The sequence below is a fragment of the Cornus florida genome, unplaced genomic scaffold, assembly GCF_030987335.1.
Source record: "Cornus florida cultivar Cherokee Brave unplaced genomic scaffold, ASM3098733v1 CherokeeBrave_3.0.0_Hap2_Chr10, whole genome shotgun sequence".
Lineage (NCBI taxonomy): Eukaryota > Viridiplantae > Streptophyta > Magnoliopsida > Cornales > Cornaceae > Cornus > Cornus florida.
In genome coordinates, this window is record NW_026775580.1 from 102,392,461 (window position 1) to 102,408,718 (window position 16,258).

General features: G+C 33.9%; 2 protein-coding genes across 2 annotated transcripts; one reads left to right on the plus strand and one right to left on the minus strand.

The window, feature by feature from the left end:
• Nucleotides 1-5,418: 5,418 nt before the first annotated feature.
• LOC132279551 (uncharacterized) lies at nt 5,419-6,060 on the plus strand. The gene has a single exon (XM_059781567.1). The coding sequence runs from the start codon at nt 5,675-5,677 to the stop codon at nt 5,855-5,857; it is 183 nt and encodes a 60-aa protein (XP_059637550.1). The 5' UTR covers nt 5,419-5,674; the 3' UTR covers nt 5,858-6,060.
• Nucleotides 6,061-7,493: 1,433 nt separating this feature from the next.
• On the minus strand, nt 7,494-14,378 carry LOC132276507 (vesicle-associated protein 1-3). The gene is made up of 8 exons (XM_059777961.1): nt 14,105-14,378; nt 13,749-13,819; nt 13,568-13,649; nt 13,335-13,450; nt 13,050-13,211; nt 12,915-12,962; nt 9,517-9,594; nt 7,494-8,017 (listed from the first exon to the last, which is right to left on the minus strand). The coding sequence occupies exons 1-8, from the start codon at nt 14,154-14,156 to the stop codon at nt 7,907-7,909; spliced, it is 720 nt and encodes a 239-aa protein (XP_059633944.1). The 5' UTR covers nt 14,157-14,378; the 3' UTR covers nt 7,494-7,906.
• Nucleotides 14,379-16,258: the final 1,880 nt, after the last annotated feature.

Below are 16,258 nucleotides of genomic sequence, written 5' to 3' on the forward strand. Positions count from 1 at the left end.
CAAAATGATAGAATTGGAAATTTAATTTAATAAAGGATAGAATTGAAAATTTAATTTAATTTTTTCATTGATTAATTGTGGTTGCTTAATTGATTTAATTAATATTTGTGTGTATTTGACTTACATGTTAATTGCGATTGTTTTAATTATATTATTTGAATTTATTTAAATTAATTGCCTTAGTATTATGTAACTTGAATTTATTCAAGGATTTGGGATTTGGGGTCCACTAGGAGGATTCCCGAGTTGTACGGTTTTAAATCATATTAATTTATTTATTTCAAGTTTGAGGATTCTTATGTTAGATTTCTTTCAGCGTATTATTAATTTGTTCTTAATTCAGTTTTATTTCTGCTTGTTTACATATTAATTGTTTGGTATCCCTCGGATCTGTGCTCAGACTTGATCACCCGTGACTCTAGAATCGAGGGGTATCACAGTTGGTATCAGAGTACTCCAAGTTCTAGTGTCCTTATGAGTGTCTTTCGTTAAAAGTCTTCCGCGTTGCGTCTCTTAAAAAAAAAACTTAGAGCCATATTAGGATTCGTTGCACTCTTTTACGGTTCGTTAGGAGGAGCTGATGTCAATTATTTTTCATCCTTATGAAATGGTTGACACTAGAAGAAAGATGGAGTCCGCGGCGATAGCGAATCAGACCCGAAGGAGTAGAGGAGTACGTTATCGAGTTCTCGATCAGAAGCAGAACTTGGGATTGAAGGTTTAGTTTCGGTTGGCGCTACTTTTAGAAGTATAAGCCAAAGAGGGATATAGGAGTACGGTTTAGGTCACTGCATAACAAGACCAACATGATTTCAGTGGTTCTCGTAAAGGAGACAACCGAGGAATGGGAGTCCAAAGAGGATTCTAGTAGAGGAGATTTCAACATATCCAAGAAAGAGGGACTTGAATGTTGAAAAGCAAGGATCAAGCGAGAGTGATCTTGTTCGCTAATAGTATAGTGAACGATACTAGTAGAGTTGGCATGGATCGACCTACAAATAATTAACCTTAGGGATTACCTTTAGAAAAGGTAGATAAAGTGAACTCTTCAGGAGTTTAAGATCGGATGGAATTCTTCTCAAACTGAAGCGATGATTTTATATCACGTTCAGAGGAGTTTTGGGATTAGGCTGGGATGTTCTAAGTTGCTTTACAAAGCTACTTTGGACAGTTGGTATTCCGGGTATAAGGAGGATGAAGGTTAAGCCTTTGGAAATTGCTGAAGCAAATGGATTGTGTTGAGCTATGATTTGAGCTTATGTTTCGAGGTTGGATGATTTTTCTCTGAAATTGTAGAAGGGAGATTGTGAACCAATCAGGTAAAGTTGATTTCTAAAAGGAGATTTTCTTTGCTAGGAGGAACGATGTTTTACGTAGGGTTCTATCGTGTTTTTGTTGTGTTTATTGTGTGTGCTTTATGTATTTCCTTTTCGTTAATAATTCAGGATCGGGATTACGGTTTCCGTGGGGATACAAGTGAGTGATCAGTCAACTACCGTTTTGGAGGAATAGCGTTGAGTAAGCTAGGATTTTGGGCATGGGATTATAGGATTTGGTAGGTATATCTAACTTTTGCCAAACTTGGACATGCGTAGTTATAATACGTTTTCGGGATAGAGTAGGTAACCCAGTGGTTCGAGTCAAATGATAAAGAATCATTTGATAGACTGTAACGTTTATCGGAAGAAATGACTTGGCTGAATATCTTCTCGGAAACTTTAAGCGGGTGTTCCCAAGTCAGCAGGAGGATTTTGGTACTGGTTTAGGTACTTGTAGGAACGTCACCAATTGAGGATAGTAGACGGGATTAACTATTCGTCAGTCTATCCTTAATCAAGAATTTGGTTCCTAAGGGTGTGATCGAACATCTAAATATGGGAGCTAGTGTTACCAGACTAGGGATACTATCGTTAGACAAATTGGGAGGCAAGTAGGAGGAAGGACATAATGCTTTGTCGCAAAGTCTGATATCTAGTAAATAATCTAGATGGACGGTCAGAAATCATTAGATCCTTGTGGCCATTTCTCGTGCTAGAGCGGGCCTGATAGAGTAGTTTCCACGGATCTAGATGAGCGATTGCTGATTCTACACAGGGATCAGGATTCTGGGTGACTGATACAATTAAATCAGCTTTGTGTTGACTATTTTAGAACTAGTAAGATATCAATTCCTACGAATAGTACAAATAACGAGATGGCTTAGATGGACAGGTGTGGTGATTCACACTTTGCATTAAGTTGCGTCTAGTGGAAGTGCTGGGGAGAAGGCTGATTTTATCAACCGTTATGGTAATTAAACCTTCGGTGGATTATTTTGGAAAGTCAGTTAAGTTTTCGCATGAGAAAATAATAACACTTGCCATTACCAGGAAAATGGAGGCGATCAACTTTGAATGTTTGGACTGACCCCATAGGAGGTAGTACCTTACTCCGATGGGTTTAGGGTACTGAAGGAGGAGGGGTAGTTGTCTTTCTGATTCTGGTAAGGTCGAAGTCTTCTAAAGGTGTTGGAGCAACAACTATGTTTCACATCTCCAGACGGGAAATGTGATCGTGATATAATATTTAAATCACGGCAAATATGCTTAGGATATATCCTAGGTTAGCATGGGTAATTGGACGCATTACTTAGCCTTTCAGATATTATCTGTGCTATTGTTGGCACAAAGGGGGTTCGTGCGATAATGTCTGGGATTTTGGATAGTAGGTGGTGCCGATCTCTCACTAGTTGGTCCGGCCTGGAAGCGAGGTTATATGGTAAGACCTTGACTTTATGTAAGGATACATCGGAGAAACATACTCTGTTTTGGTAATGAGTGTGTACGGTTTAGAGGCGCCAATCGAATTTTGTAGATAGTTGAACTCGTACATAAGAATTCTCTATCAGGAAATGGTTGTTTTGGAGGAAGGTTAGTTTTCTGTATTACACTGCCTTTTCACGGATTTTGGTAAACGAGTTAGGCAGTTGCTTATACTATAGCGTTACCAAATGGTTAAAGCGCTGCATGTATCAGAATTCTGTGCGTCTGATCTATGGGGGTACGATGGGATCGTTGATAGGTACAATCTGGGAGTTGTACAAATATGCTTTTTCTTATACATGGTATATTGTTGGATATGTTGGAATTTGGTGGAGCTCATCTAATGAAGTTGTGCCACACGAAAACGGAAATGAATTTGGTAAAGTCATTAATTCAGAGTTTCGTGAATTTCGAGGACGGAATTCCTTTTGTTAGGGGGGAAGAATGTAATACCCCTACTTTTCAAAAGGATAGAATTGAAAATTTAATTTAATAAATGATAGAATTGGAAATTTAATTTAATTTTTTCATTGATTAATTGTGGTTGCTTAATTGATTTAATTAATATTTGTGTGTATTTGATTTACATGTTAATTGCGATTGTTTTAATTATATTATTTGAATTTATTTAAATTAATTGCCTTAATATTATGTAACTTAAATTTATTCAAGGATTTGGGATTAGGGGTCCACTAGGTGGATTCCCGAGTTGTACGGTTTTAAATCATATTAATTTATTTATTTCAAGTTTGAGGATTCTTATATTAGATTTCTTTCAACGTATTATTAATTTGTTCTTAATTCATTTTTATTTCTGCTTCTTTACATATTAATTGTTTGGTATCCCTCGGATCTGTGCTCGGACTTGATCACCCGTGGCTCTAGAATCGAGGGGTATCACAGGGGGGATGATTATCGTTCTCTTCAAGATTCCCATTACCTTCGTTTGGACTTGAGAGATCTTGTCCTGGAAAGTTTTGTTGAACTGGTGGAACAAGGTGTTGCATTTTGCTGGATCAACTGGTTCATACCCTGACTCAGAGTTTGAACCTGCAGTTCCAACGCTGCAAGCCGTGCCTGGTCGTTTGGGATGTCCAAGTTTTCACCCGACTCTACCCTTTGACCAGATCCCAGTGACGGTGTTCCTTCGGTAACCATACCGGACTGCAAACGTATATACCCAACGAGTAATTAATTGATTCAAGGGAATCGTCGTTCCCACAGACGGCGCCAACTGTTGAGGCTGAAATTCGCACAGTCCGATACGATACCTTTTTCCTGCAAGGAAGAGAGGAGAAGATCGATAAACCTTGACGGCACCGGTGTGGTACATGCCAAGAGCTTTCTGACGATCAAATTAGTCACAGAGGCCTTAAAAGAAGGTAGAGATTAATAATAGTTTTTACATCGTACCTTCTTTAATGGCTTGATGTCCTATTTATGGCTATCGATTGGAATCAAAATCGTTCCGCCGATGTCGATGGTTGATCTTATCTTTCGCTTGTGCGAAATCATAGGAAATTTGTTGCCAGATTTGTCGAAGATATGATTTAATCCTTTTGACCTTCTTTACTTATAATAGGATTATTCTTACCTGTTGAACCACGTCAGAATTCATTATCCTTGATAATGAAATCTAATCAATCTTATCGAGGGTATGGTATGTTTATATTTTTTCTTATCAATTACAAAGAGTAAAATAAAAATAAAAACTAAAGAAAAAGAAGAATGATACTTCTGAAGAAAAAAAAAAAACAATAATGACTCAAAATAATAATAAATTAAGAATGAATCAAAAATAAAATAAAAAAAAATGAAGAAAAAAAATCAACCACTTCTAAACATCAATTAGAAAGAAAAAATAAAAATAAAACAAATATTAGAAAGAGAAAATAAATAATAATAACATAATAATAATGTTTATAAAAAGAGAAAGTAAAGAAAAAATGAAAAATATGAATCCACAAGCTTGACCATATATATATATATATATATATATATATATATATATATATATATATATATATGTGATAAAGTTTTATAGAAAATAAAATAGGTAACTGAAATTTTATTATGTAATTTGTGTTAGAGTTTTATAGAAACACTTTTTTTTTTTTTTTTTTTTGAGGTATATTTTATAGAAACTTTTTTTATATTAATTAATAAATATTTTTTTATATTAATAAATAAATACTGAACTAATGAAGCAATTAATAAATAATTTTTTTATATTAATAAATAAATACTAAAATACTAAAATGTTAAAAGACTAAAACTCTTCGCACATTTAATAATAGTATAGATATAGACATAGATATATATATATGACGTTTATCTATTTTAAAAATTCTTTATTTTGCACATTGTTTCCCAACAAAGATATATGGCATTTAAGTAAATAGTAATAAAAAAATTAAAAGAAAGGAAAAATCATTTTCGTTTTATATTATTAATACCTGATACCTTAAAACTTTTTTCGCTAACCAATTGTTCCAACTTCCAACCTTTTTTTTCATTTTTCTCACGATATACTAACTATATTCATTTATTTATTTTAACTATGAAGAAATTTAAAAAAAAAAAACTCTTCTGTATTGGCTAAAATTTAAATTTTAATCTAGAACAACCTGGGGCTGCGATAGGTCACACGCACATGAGTCTTGGGGAAAAGGTTAGCCTAACCCTAATGTTAGCTTGGAGACTACGAAATTCGCCTCAAAACTCGCCTTGCTTATATAAAGTAGACTCACCCATCACATCATCAATCCACATATAAGACGATTCCTCTGTGTCAAAACTAAAAACCCAATCCAGTCCAGTCCAGTCCGATCATCGGCGGCACAAGAGTTGCAGATCAGGTGGAATCGGGAGCGATGGGTATAATAAGGAGCAATTTCTTATTCATGATGGGGACAGTCTGTGGGGTCTATGTTGCCCAAAACTACAACGTACCCAACATCAAGATGCTCGCCAACACTGCCCTTGTCATGGCCAAGCATCTAGAGGAGAACTATCGCAAACCCAAGAAGAATAAAGAAGACGACGACAACCATTGATCTTTATCTACTCACAAATACACCCATTTTATTTTTGCTATTCTTTTCTCCAATTCCTGTTGCTTAATTGGGGAAATTAGAAATTAGAAGTAGTAGTATTATATTTCTAGGGTTTGCTTTGTTGGTCTTCTTCATGGGTGTAGTCGAAATTCCCTTCTCGTCATAATTTTATTTTTTATTATATATAATTTTGTTTTAGCCCACTTATTCTTCGACGTGCATTGAATTTGATTTGACTCTGCTATATTATCTCAGTTCTTGTTTGAACCAAATATATATATATATCACATAATTCACTATAAGAAGTTAACAAGGGTCATTTTGTCCCACATCGGAATCGAATGGAAAAGAGATTGAAAATTCACAAGTTTTTTCTTCATAACTTTTGCATTGGGCATCTGAGAATTATCATTCATACCTGCTTAGTTTTAGCAACCAAATTTTGGGTTCATTTACAAAACAATCGCAGCTTTCGGATTCTATTTGGAAAGAGAGGTTAGGATTGGGTATAAATGGGTGGGTATGCAGCTTTACCTAACCGTTCGAGCTTTTGGATAAATGGGCAAGCGCCGATCCGTTACAGTTGGTATCAGAGCCAGACCCAGTCCTTGATCCGGTGCCACGCCAAGCGCCCGGCCCGGAAGGCCAAGCTCCCTGCCCGGAAGGCGTCCGGGTGAGTCATCCCGGGTAGGCAGGGTGACCCAACCGCAACGAGGGCGTTGCGAGTTTGGGTGGGGGAGAATGTAACAAAGGTCATTTTGTCCCACATCGGAATCGGATGGGAAAGAGATTGGGTATAAATGGGTGGGTATGCAGCCTTTTGGATAAATGGGCAAGCGCCGACCCGTTACACCGTGTAACAACTGCACAATTGTTAGTGATTCCAAAAACAATTTAAAAAGAAACAAAAACCCGACCCGATAATTTGTAATAGGTTCAGTTCTTATTTTCATTTCAAGGGCTAGTTTGGTGTATTTAAATGAAATAAAGTGTAAATAGAATGAGAATGGACATGTTTGGTTGTACACAAAAATATGTGTGTGTAGTTCACCTTTCATCAAATGTTTTTTTTATTCATTTATTTATTATTATTTTTTTTTAGTAGAAATAGAATGGGTCATTCTTTAATTGGAAGGTGAAATGAATTAATAGGAATCACCATTCTTGAAGAATGGACAAGAATAATCATTCCATCTTTAAAGTTAGTTAACAAATTAAAGAATGAAAACAAAAATATTCCATTCTCACTTCATTTATTTTATTCACTCACACCAAACAATCATAGCCTAAACTGTTTTAAATTTGTACAGAGTGCAAAGCAATTATATTTCTAGCAGCGTTTTGAAAATCAGTAAATATGTTAAAAATTAATAGAGATTACAAAACAAACAATATTCACACAACAACAGGAGAAATTCAGAAAATTTTGGCATTTAAAAAACCTTGAGCAAAAATACGGTGTACTCCACTGAGAGATAAATTGTATGTTTCCATTATGCTTTATTAAAGGTCACATCCCTTGTTCAATCCACTATCGCATCTCCTTATAGAAAGGACCAGGTTTCAAAATAACACGACCATACCATCCAAGTGCAAATGAGCTACATGCGAGCAACATAATTTGGTAGAAGAAAGATTCTTCAAAATATGTTCAATTATACATTCAAAAATCAATAAAAATTTACATTAATGTAAAGATATCTTTAATGTTAGAGAAAGAGGGTGCTGTGACACCTACAAGTCAGGAAAAATGACCATATGTTTCAACTAAATGAAAAGAAAATGCAAACAAAAACACTTCTAATGTCGAACCAATACGTTCCCCACACATAATTTCAGACGAGTTTGAAGGCCCACCGACCACTCATCAATTTTGACAAAATAGTAAAAATGTTTCCCATTACTTTCTAAGGTAACGCACAACATTTTTACACTAGAAAATTAAAATGTCTTGCGCAATTTCCTAAGTGAAATTCAGAACACCGCAAAAGTTGATCTTGGTGTCTGACTATTACTAACATTCGCTCTCACTGCAGCTCCTACGTCTTCTTATTTCTTAACAAAGTACCCCACCAGAATTCCTAGTAAACCCATCAGCACCACAAACAAGAAGGAAAAGCCGCCAGCACGGTTTCTGCTGATTTCTCTTCTCATTAAATCCTGTTCAATATAAAACACCAAGTCATTTGCTAGCATAAACAAAAACGAGTATAGCTATTTACTTGGCATCATGTGTGGAAACGGATAAAATGAATCATGTTTAGTACACACAAGCATTCTAATTCATAAGACCTAAGGCTCTAAAATGAAGACAAACCCTCTTTAAGAGCACTTCATAATTTAAATAATTAAAAATTTATTGGCAGGAAGAAAGAAAAAACATCAATAGAGTTGCTCAAGGCAGTATCATGTTTCACAGCAGCAGGTCCAAACACAAAATATCTCATCAATGGGAAGCATTGGTCTTCATGAGTGGCCCTTCAAAAGCCAATGATAAAAATAAGAAACATTAGTAAATTTGTTATTTTAATACTCCCGAATTCTGCTAAAAAATGAGATAAGAATAACCTATCTGATTAATCTTGACCCATTTCAGCAAAATTATAAATTGAATCACTTCTGGTTTCTGTGCAGACATCAGCAAGTAAGACCTTGATGTAAGATTGATATAATTTAATGTGAATTCATGTACAAAGAGAGCTCAGCCAGTCATAAAATGCAGACACGCACATATATATGACAACATTGACCAATCATATATGTATATTGAAACGTCCATGGTGGCAGATTATTTCAATATGATGCCAAATGTTTGTGGTGTCAAATTATTGTGTGGGTGTGTGTGAACTTTGAGCAATTCAGAATACCAACAAAACAGGAGCTCTCTATTGTCAGACTGATGACTAGCAAAATTTCTGTTTGACCAAATGTAGCATTGATCATCATGATGATCGTGATCATCATGTGTGAGTATAAAGGTTAGTAATTAGAATGACAAACAAGGGTATGGATGGTATTATAAATGATGAAGAAACAGGGACTACTGTGGGATTTAAAATTATTCACATAAAACACCGACTTCCCATGAAGTCACTTTTAGAAGCATCCCTCACTTTTTTGTGAAGGACTTTGGGACTGACCAGTTTTTCATAGAAGTCCTCCAATGATTATGTCAACCAAACACGTCAAAAAAAAAAAAAAAATTAATAATAATAAAAAATAAAATTGAAGGGGCTTCTAAGGCTGAAAAGCCCTTCTGAAGAATTCAAGAAGCCCCACGCTACCTAAGTATGCTACGGACTTCTGTGTGTGTACAATTGACTTGTGTGACTATTCTCCAAAATCATTCCTACTTCTTCATACAAATTACAACTACGTCAAAAGCCTACCAAACAGCTTAACTTCTCAAAGGAACAAAAAGTCACTCAAATAACTTTGTGGGTTCAGCAATTCCTATTTAATATTAATCAATAACGCAACTGTATTGTAATTATTTAGATTAAACATGTGGAGAGGTTTTTCAAATGGAGTAAGGAAGGTGCACAAAACAAAGACAGATTGCACAAACATTGCACGAAGCATTAAAGGAAAATAAATTACCCAGGATAAACAATGCGAAAGTATGACCACCATAAGGACATATATACATAGCAACATACCAATTCCTGACGGAGTTTCTGATTTCGTTGCATAGCGGAAGCTCTCTCTTCAGTCAACCTTGAAATCATAGACCATTCCTGAAGAATAAAGAATTTTTGAGAAATTGCTAAAGGGAATGGTAAGGTAATAAAACAATCAAATCAGATGAAAATAGAAATAATTCTAAAAATTATTATTATTATAATAACTGTACATGCATCTTTTTGTGCAATATAGGCTATAGTATGTATTGCAAATTTCACGTAATGAGTTGTCACTGCGTTTGGGTGATTATATGAGCAATTACTAATGATGATAATTACGAAAACATTACAATAATGATAACAAAGAAGAGAGTGAAATCCCTTGAAAGATGAGGGATGTGCAAATATTAGAAAATGCTGATTTAATGTATCAAATATCTCCGTCAAAAGCAATATGACATGGCATGGATATAGATACGCAACGTGACTGACGGACCAAAAAGTTACACAAATACCACATAGATCTGTCCAACAAACATAGAGAGGAAACATTCTTATTTCTCTCAACATTTGAGTGGGTGTTTTAGTAATCCAATACTCCATGGCATGAATACTTCAAATCGAGTACAATACATGCAGAAACATCATTCTATCCTGGAATACAGAAAAAGAAAATTAGGGATTATTAGAACCTAAATTTCTCATGTCCAAAAGACCTGCCTATAACTGAATCTGACAATTTGACATACACTTATATATCCGACATGGTAATCAAGTGCATGTGACAACATGCTAAAACATGGAATCAATCCCTGCAAATAGTGCAATGTATCCAATATATGTTTTAAAGACCACAATAATAGTTCTGATACACCTACATTTTCCACGAATGTTATAAGTTCTCACTATTTATTATGCAACTTTTCCGAAAAATGCAATTGATATCATCAATATGTCCATTTGTATATAATATTTATGGGATCACAAAATATCCATTTTATCAATATATTATTTTATACATGAATTAGTCAACAAGAATCGTTTAACAGAAGTAATATTGATAAACAGACTCCAATTAATTCACCAGGCAATTCAGGTTTTTTGAATTCCAAAGTATTCATTTCTCCATACTACCCTTCAGCTTTAAGCCAAAACACAGACATAGCACATGATTGTATGGTATAAGCAATACATTAAACTTTAATTTACCTCAGAAAAGTTACATTAAATTAAATGTGGATTCTCTATACAATTTAGAATGCTGATAGTAAGGAATGGAACTCGAGGCTCTAATAAAGAGCTGCACACGGACAATGATCTAGACCTAGAAGGAGGGTGAATAAGTCTGTAGAACTAATTGCAGAACTTTACTTTTTGATTTTTAAACTAAATAAAACTCAAATTCAGTTTACAGCAGAAAATAAAATTCTATCAATCCATAAAAGTTATAAGTAAATAACGACATGTAGCAATGTAAAAAGAGATTTTTATGTAGAAACCCCAAGGGAAAAAATATATGAGAAAAGAAGTTTACACCTAGGTTAACAGACTCTAACCCAAGAATCTGCTAGTTGACTCACTAACACATATGAGCCAAAAAATTTCCCAAAAGTCCCCAGGTTCAACAACCCTTGCTCCTCGTGAAACTGCTTCTCCACCGGTAATTTCAATCTCAGCCACTAGTCGTCCAGGCTTCAATCTCAGATCACTGGATCAAATAATTGTGTTGAGCTCTTCAATTGCGGTACGCAGCAGGTCAACACATAATAATCACACTCACAAATACTACAAATGATGAACTTTGATTTTCTTCTTTGACCTTGGGAGGTACTAACTAACTTTTGAGAACTTCTAGCCTAAGCTAGAAATTAAAACATCCTATTGACCTAACAAAAACTAACCCCTCCCAAACCACCCACACAAAACATGAGAAGGTGGTCAAAACATCATGGTCTCACAGGCCCCTTCACTTCCACAAACTAAGTCTCAGTAAGACTACAAAGAAATGAAGTTTCATTAACATGAGGAATTATTTAAACACAAGGGATAACTTACAGAAAATACTATTCATTATTATTATTTTTTGTGAAGAAAAAAGACAGTTTTATTAACATGAAGACCATACATGTTTATTCACTGCCTTATTAACATGAAGACTATACATGTTTATTCACTGCCTTACATATGAGCACGCCACTAGGCCACCTAAATTGGAGCAAGCACACTATTCTGTTCCCAATAACGTACCTATGTCAATATGACATGATATGGAAAATGTGACACAGACGCATATATCCAAACAGGACACCCGAATCCTATACATGTGATAGTGGAAGAAGAAAAAAAGTTTAAATTTGATAGAAATTAGCAAAGAAGGTTTTCTTCCTTTTGATACAGATAAATTCCTGCTTTTTTTTTTTTTTTTTTTTTTTTCATATTCCATTTAATCTAATTATAATTGAGTAGGTTTCTAAAGAATCATAGAATTATATATTACGTTGTTATATCAGATATTATGTACTTGAACGTGCAAGATGTGTATCAAATATTATGCACTTACATGTGCAAGACATGTCCACGTTCCAGTATCCTAGTTTTAAACACATTTCAAGTCAATTTCCCACAGACCCACACCATAAGATCTTGGATTTAGGAAGGTGAACTCCACCACCTGATACTCTTACTCAGATCAATGTAACATAGCCACAAGCAAATAACACAAAAGAGGCATAATACAAGCCAAGACTGGCAAAAAAATAAGTATTTCCATGAATATGTAGGATGACAGATGGAAATATCCTTTATTGTAACATTCATTTTTAAGTAATAGGAGTCCCTCCACTGTCACATCTACTAACCACATGAAAATTAACTGATGACAAGAAGTTACCGTGTGTTTGTACAACATTATAGGCCACAACTGTCAATTCTCATGGAATGAATTTTGACTAAAGGATCACATATCTACCCGTAAGTGAAAATACCATCAAAATATTTCCAAGACCATCCCAATTAGGTGGAGAAACCGTAAAGGAAAAACATAGTAGGCAGCAACTCCACACTTAAATGCTCAAAGCAACACTTCAATGCTTAAAAGCTCCTCTGTTTTAACAAGCAACATGCATCTAACAGTTCCGTGAGTACAAACCTCAATTACAGCATCATTCTACTAAACTAACATTTTAAGACCGTCCCAACTCAAATAGTTTTCCCCATAAAAAATTAGGCACAATATCAAGCATACTGCTTCATTAGTATAGGTCCTCCTACATGTCTACACAAATATACAGCATCAACCTCACTAAAGAAAGAATAAAGCACATAAGAGAGCAATAAAACCTAAAACTTTATAACCATCCATTGCCAACTATCTTTTGCGTGTGTTCATGTATTTGAGTGTTTCATCTGTGAGTAAAATGAGACAGATTATATACCTCTGAGGATGAAGATTTCTCTTTGGGCTCCTCAAAAGATCTTGTTACCTAACAGTTGTAAATGGAAAATGTAAAAACTTTAGTAACATCTACAACCAATCAAGGGGAAAAAAGACGAAAGCAACAAACCCTTACAGCATCAGACAATGTAGAATTTTGATTCCCATCATCAACCCCAGATGCCCTAGGAGAAGATCCTTCTTCAGATCCTTCAGGCACTGGTGATGGAGGGTTAGCGGGAATGTAAACAACCCTCAACTTGAACTCATCAACAACTTTCCCTTCCTCCTTATTGAACTACAAAAATAATAAACACAATAACTGAGTCCCATATAGATACTGCCTAAGACACAATACGCAAACTACTACTACTACTTCTATTACAACAACAAAGGCAGTTTCGTGGCAAAACTATCCCACCATTTCTGTGGTTATGTCCTTGCTAGTTGTACCATTAGCTGCCATGACGCTCTGAAGGAGAAATTTATCCCTGCACTGCATATCAGGTGGTGACTCTTTCTGGGCTTGCATTGTAACTACCAAGGGTGACCAAATCCATACAACCCATCATTCAATAGTTACATTTAAAACAAAACAAAAACCAAAATAAAGAAAATAAATTTGTATGCTACATGAAAGTGTTAGAATTTCACCTGTAACATTGCAGCTAGAGCCAGGCAAAACAATACCAGTGTTGGGACGAACACAGTATTTCTTGGGGTTGGTTGTTTTAACCTTTTAAATTACCACATACATCAATTAAACAGTACAAAAGAGATCTTATCCATAGGCAACAAAAACTGATCAAATAATTAAGATGGCAACCAAAAATACCTTGAATGCAACATATTGATCAGTCTTGTTGGTCAATTGCATAGAGCATGAACTTTGCTTTCTCAATTCAACTTCACAACACATGCCAAACAAGCCATAAAGAAATCCATACCCATGAATCAATTTATAAAAAAAAAGAAATTTAGGAATCAATAAACAAACAACTTTTGAAAAGAAAGAAATTTTGACTCTCGAATTTTTCCTCAATTAAAACACTATAAAACAAAAGGGTATTCGTCATAGCCAAAACAGCGTCAAACATGAAAATTCTGAAAGAAAAAAGAATGCATTTCATCGTCCTCGATTTCTCGGCAACCAATCAGAAAGAGAATGAATATCCAACAAGTGGCACTTACATGGGAATTTGAGTTCGCTAGGTTGAATGTTGAGAAGGCCAACGGTACTCATGACTCTGAATCAACAGATAAACAACGAGAAGAATCGAAAAATCGGTGAAATTTCGATACCCAATTTGAGGGATAAATCAAGATTCTAAAATTAGGGTTTGTAAGATATAATTGATCAGAGAGACGGGCGCACGGAGAAACTGATAAGAAACGGACCTTTTATTTATTTTATTTTCCTCTCTGAGTTCTCGTTTTCTTCGCTCTTTTTTTGAATCTTGATTCAATTGCTCTGACAGAAACGTTATTACTTAATTACCCAAACAAGTTCATACTATTCATATGCGGTGTAAGAAGAGAGCGTGTAACACGAAGGGTAAAAAGGGAAAAAGTGAGGGGTGCTGCGAGAAGACTCTGTGATGTCATTTGTGCAGGCCCGGAGAGAAAAAGGACAAGCCAAGTTGGCTTTGCTGCCAATCAATGTGGAATTATAAAATATTGCAATATCCAACTGTCACTCCAATTCTACCTGTCATTCATTTAAAATAATTGCATTTTAATGTAAACCAATTAATTTTTTTATAAAAAAAATTAAAAAAAACATATTAAAATTTTTTATTTTTAAATAATTAGAGTCCTGCTACACTTGATAGAATTAGATTATGTTTGGTACGTGAGGAAGAAAAAATAATAATAATAATAATAATATTAATTATGAGAGAAAGAATTGAAAAAAATAATTTTAATTAGTAAAAGAAAAAAATAAAAAATAATAATCTTATTTGAAAAAAAGAATGAAAAATAAATTATTTTAATAAATTTACTACTATATTATATTTTTTTATATTTTAAAAGATAAATTTATAGATTGAAGTATGTAATATAAAATAAAAAAATAATTTGATAAAAACATTATTTTGATGAGTCAATAGGAACCCACTTCCCATAATAACTAACTATATAATATACGCATAATATATTAAGAAAAGGGCATTGGGGATCCTTTTGGCAAGCTGTTGATGTAGAGATAGAAACGCATGCAGCAAATCCACTTCCCCCTTCTCTCCTGTACCACAACTTGAACCCACTTCCCCCCTTCTCTCTCTCCTATTTCTTCTTCACAGCAGTGAATTTTGTCGCCCTAAAATCAAGTGTAATTTTGAGTTTGTGTAAGGAAAAATTGGAAATCATAAATAATACATCAAGTCTTCCATTCTCTTTCCTTTTATTTTTTAGAAGATTAGAAAATTATTATTTAAATCTTGTGATATTCTTTCAAAACCATCCATTTTCTTTTCTTTTCTTCCACCCATTCATGTAAAACATAATTTTTTAATCATCTTCCATCACCTTTCCTTTCCTTTTCTCTCATTTCCTCCCTTTTTCATTGCACCAAACTGACCCTTAGAGTAATGCTATAAAAGATAGATTATTTTCATTATTTCAAAAAAGATTTTTAATTAGTCATGAATAAGGATATTTCTATATTTTCAAAGTATTTCAATCAGCAATGAACACATCAGTATTACTATATCATTTTTTTTTATTTAATTACCAAAGTTTACAATAATGGTGTTTCTTTTCTAATTTTTCCTTTTGCTTTTAAAGTTTGATGCATTTCATTCATGCTAATTTCACATGATTTTCTTTAAAAGAAATTAAAGTTAAAGCAAATAAATTTTGAAAATTTTATTTTCCTTTCGTTCACATTACTTTTTTTAATTTCATTTTCCATAATTTGCTTCTATATAACCAAATAGACTCTAAAATTTTTTTGTTCTATAATACTTTTAGTATTTTTAGTTTGAACATTTATAATTATAACCAGATTCTACTATCATAAATTTAAAATAAAAAGAATTAAAATCAATTCAAAGTTTTGAAAAGAGAGAGAAGTATCTTAATAGACCCTCATCCAAGTTATCATAGATTAAAAAAAAGAAGCTTTGATTCTATAATTATTTCCTTACATTACAATAGTTTAGCTGAAGGTTAAATAAAATAAAATAAAAAATTTGTTAAGAACAAAAGGTAGGAAGGAGAAATATCCCCTAAGAAAGGTAAAAGAAATTTGCAACAGTCTGTTTGGTTAAACATGTAGGGAGGTTGGAGGAAGTAAATGAAAAAGAAGGGTGTTGTTTAAAGGGTATATTTTTTTAACTTAAA

What these genes read in the sequence shown, in the direction of transcription:
- LOC132279551 (XM_059781567.1), top strand. Translation starts at nt 5,675, where the DNA reads ATGGGTATAATAAGGAGCAATTTCTTATTCATGATGGGGACAGTCTGT.
- LOC132276507 (XM_059777961.1), bottom strand. Translation starts at nt 14,156, where the DNA reads ATGAGTACCGTTGGCCTTCTCAACATTCAACCTAGCGAACTCAAATTC. An exon ending in AGGACATAACCACAGAAATG is followed by an intron (nt 13,212 to 13,334) that starts GTGGGATAGTTT and finishes TTATTTTTGTAG; the next exon opens with TTCAATAAGGAGGAAGGGAA. An exon ending in AGAAATCTTCATCCTCAGAG is followed by an intron (nt 9,595 to 12,914) that starts GTATATAATCTG and finishes TTTATTCTTCAG; the next exon opens with GAATGGTCTATGATTTCAAG.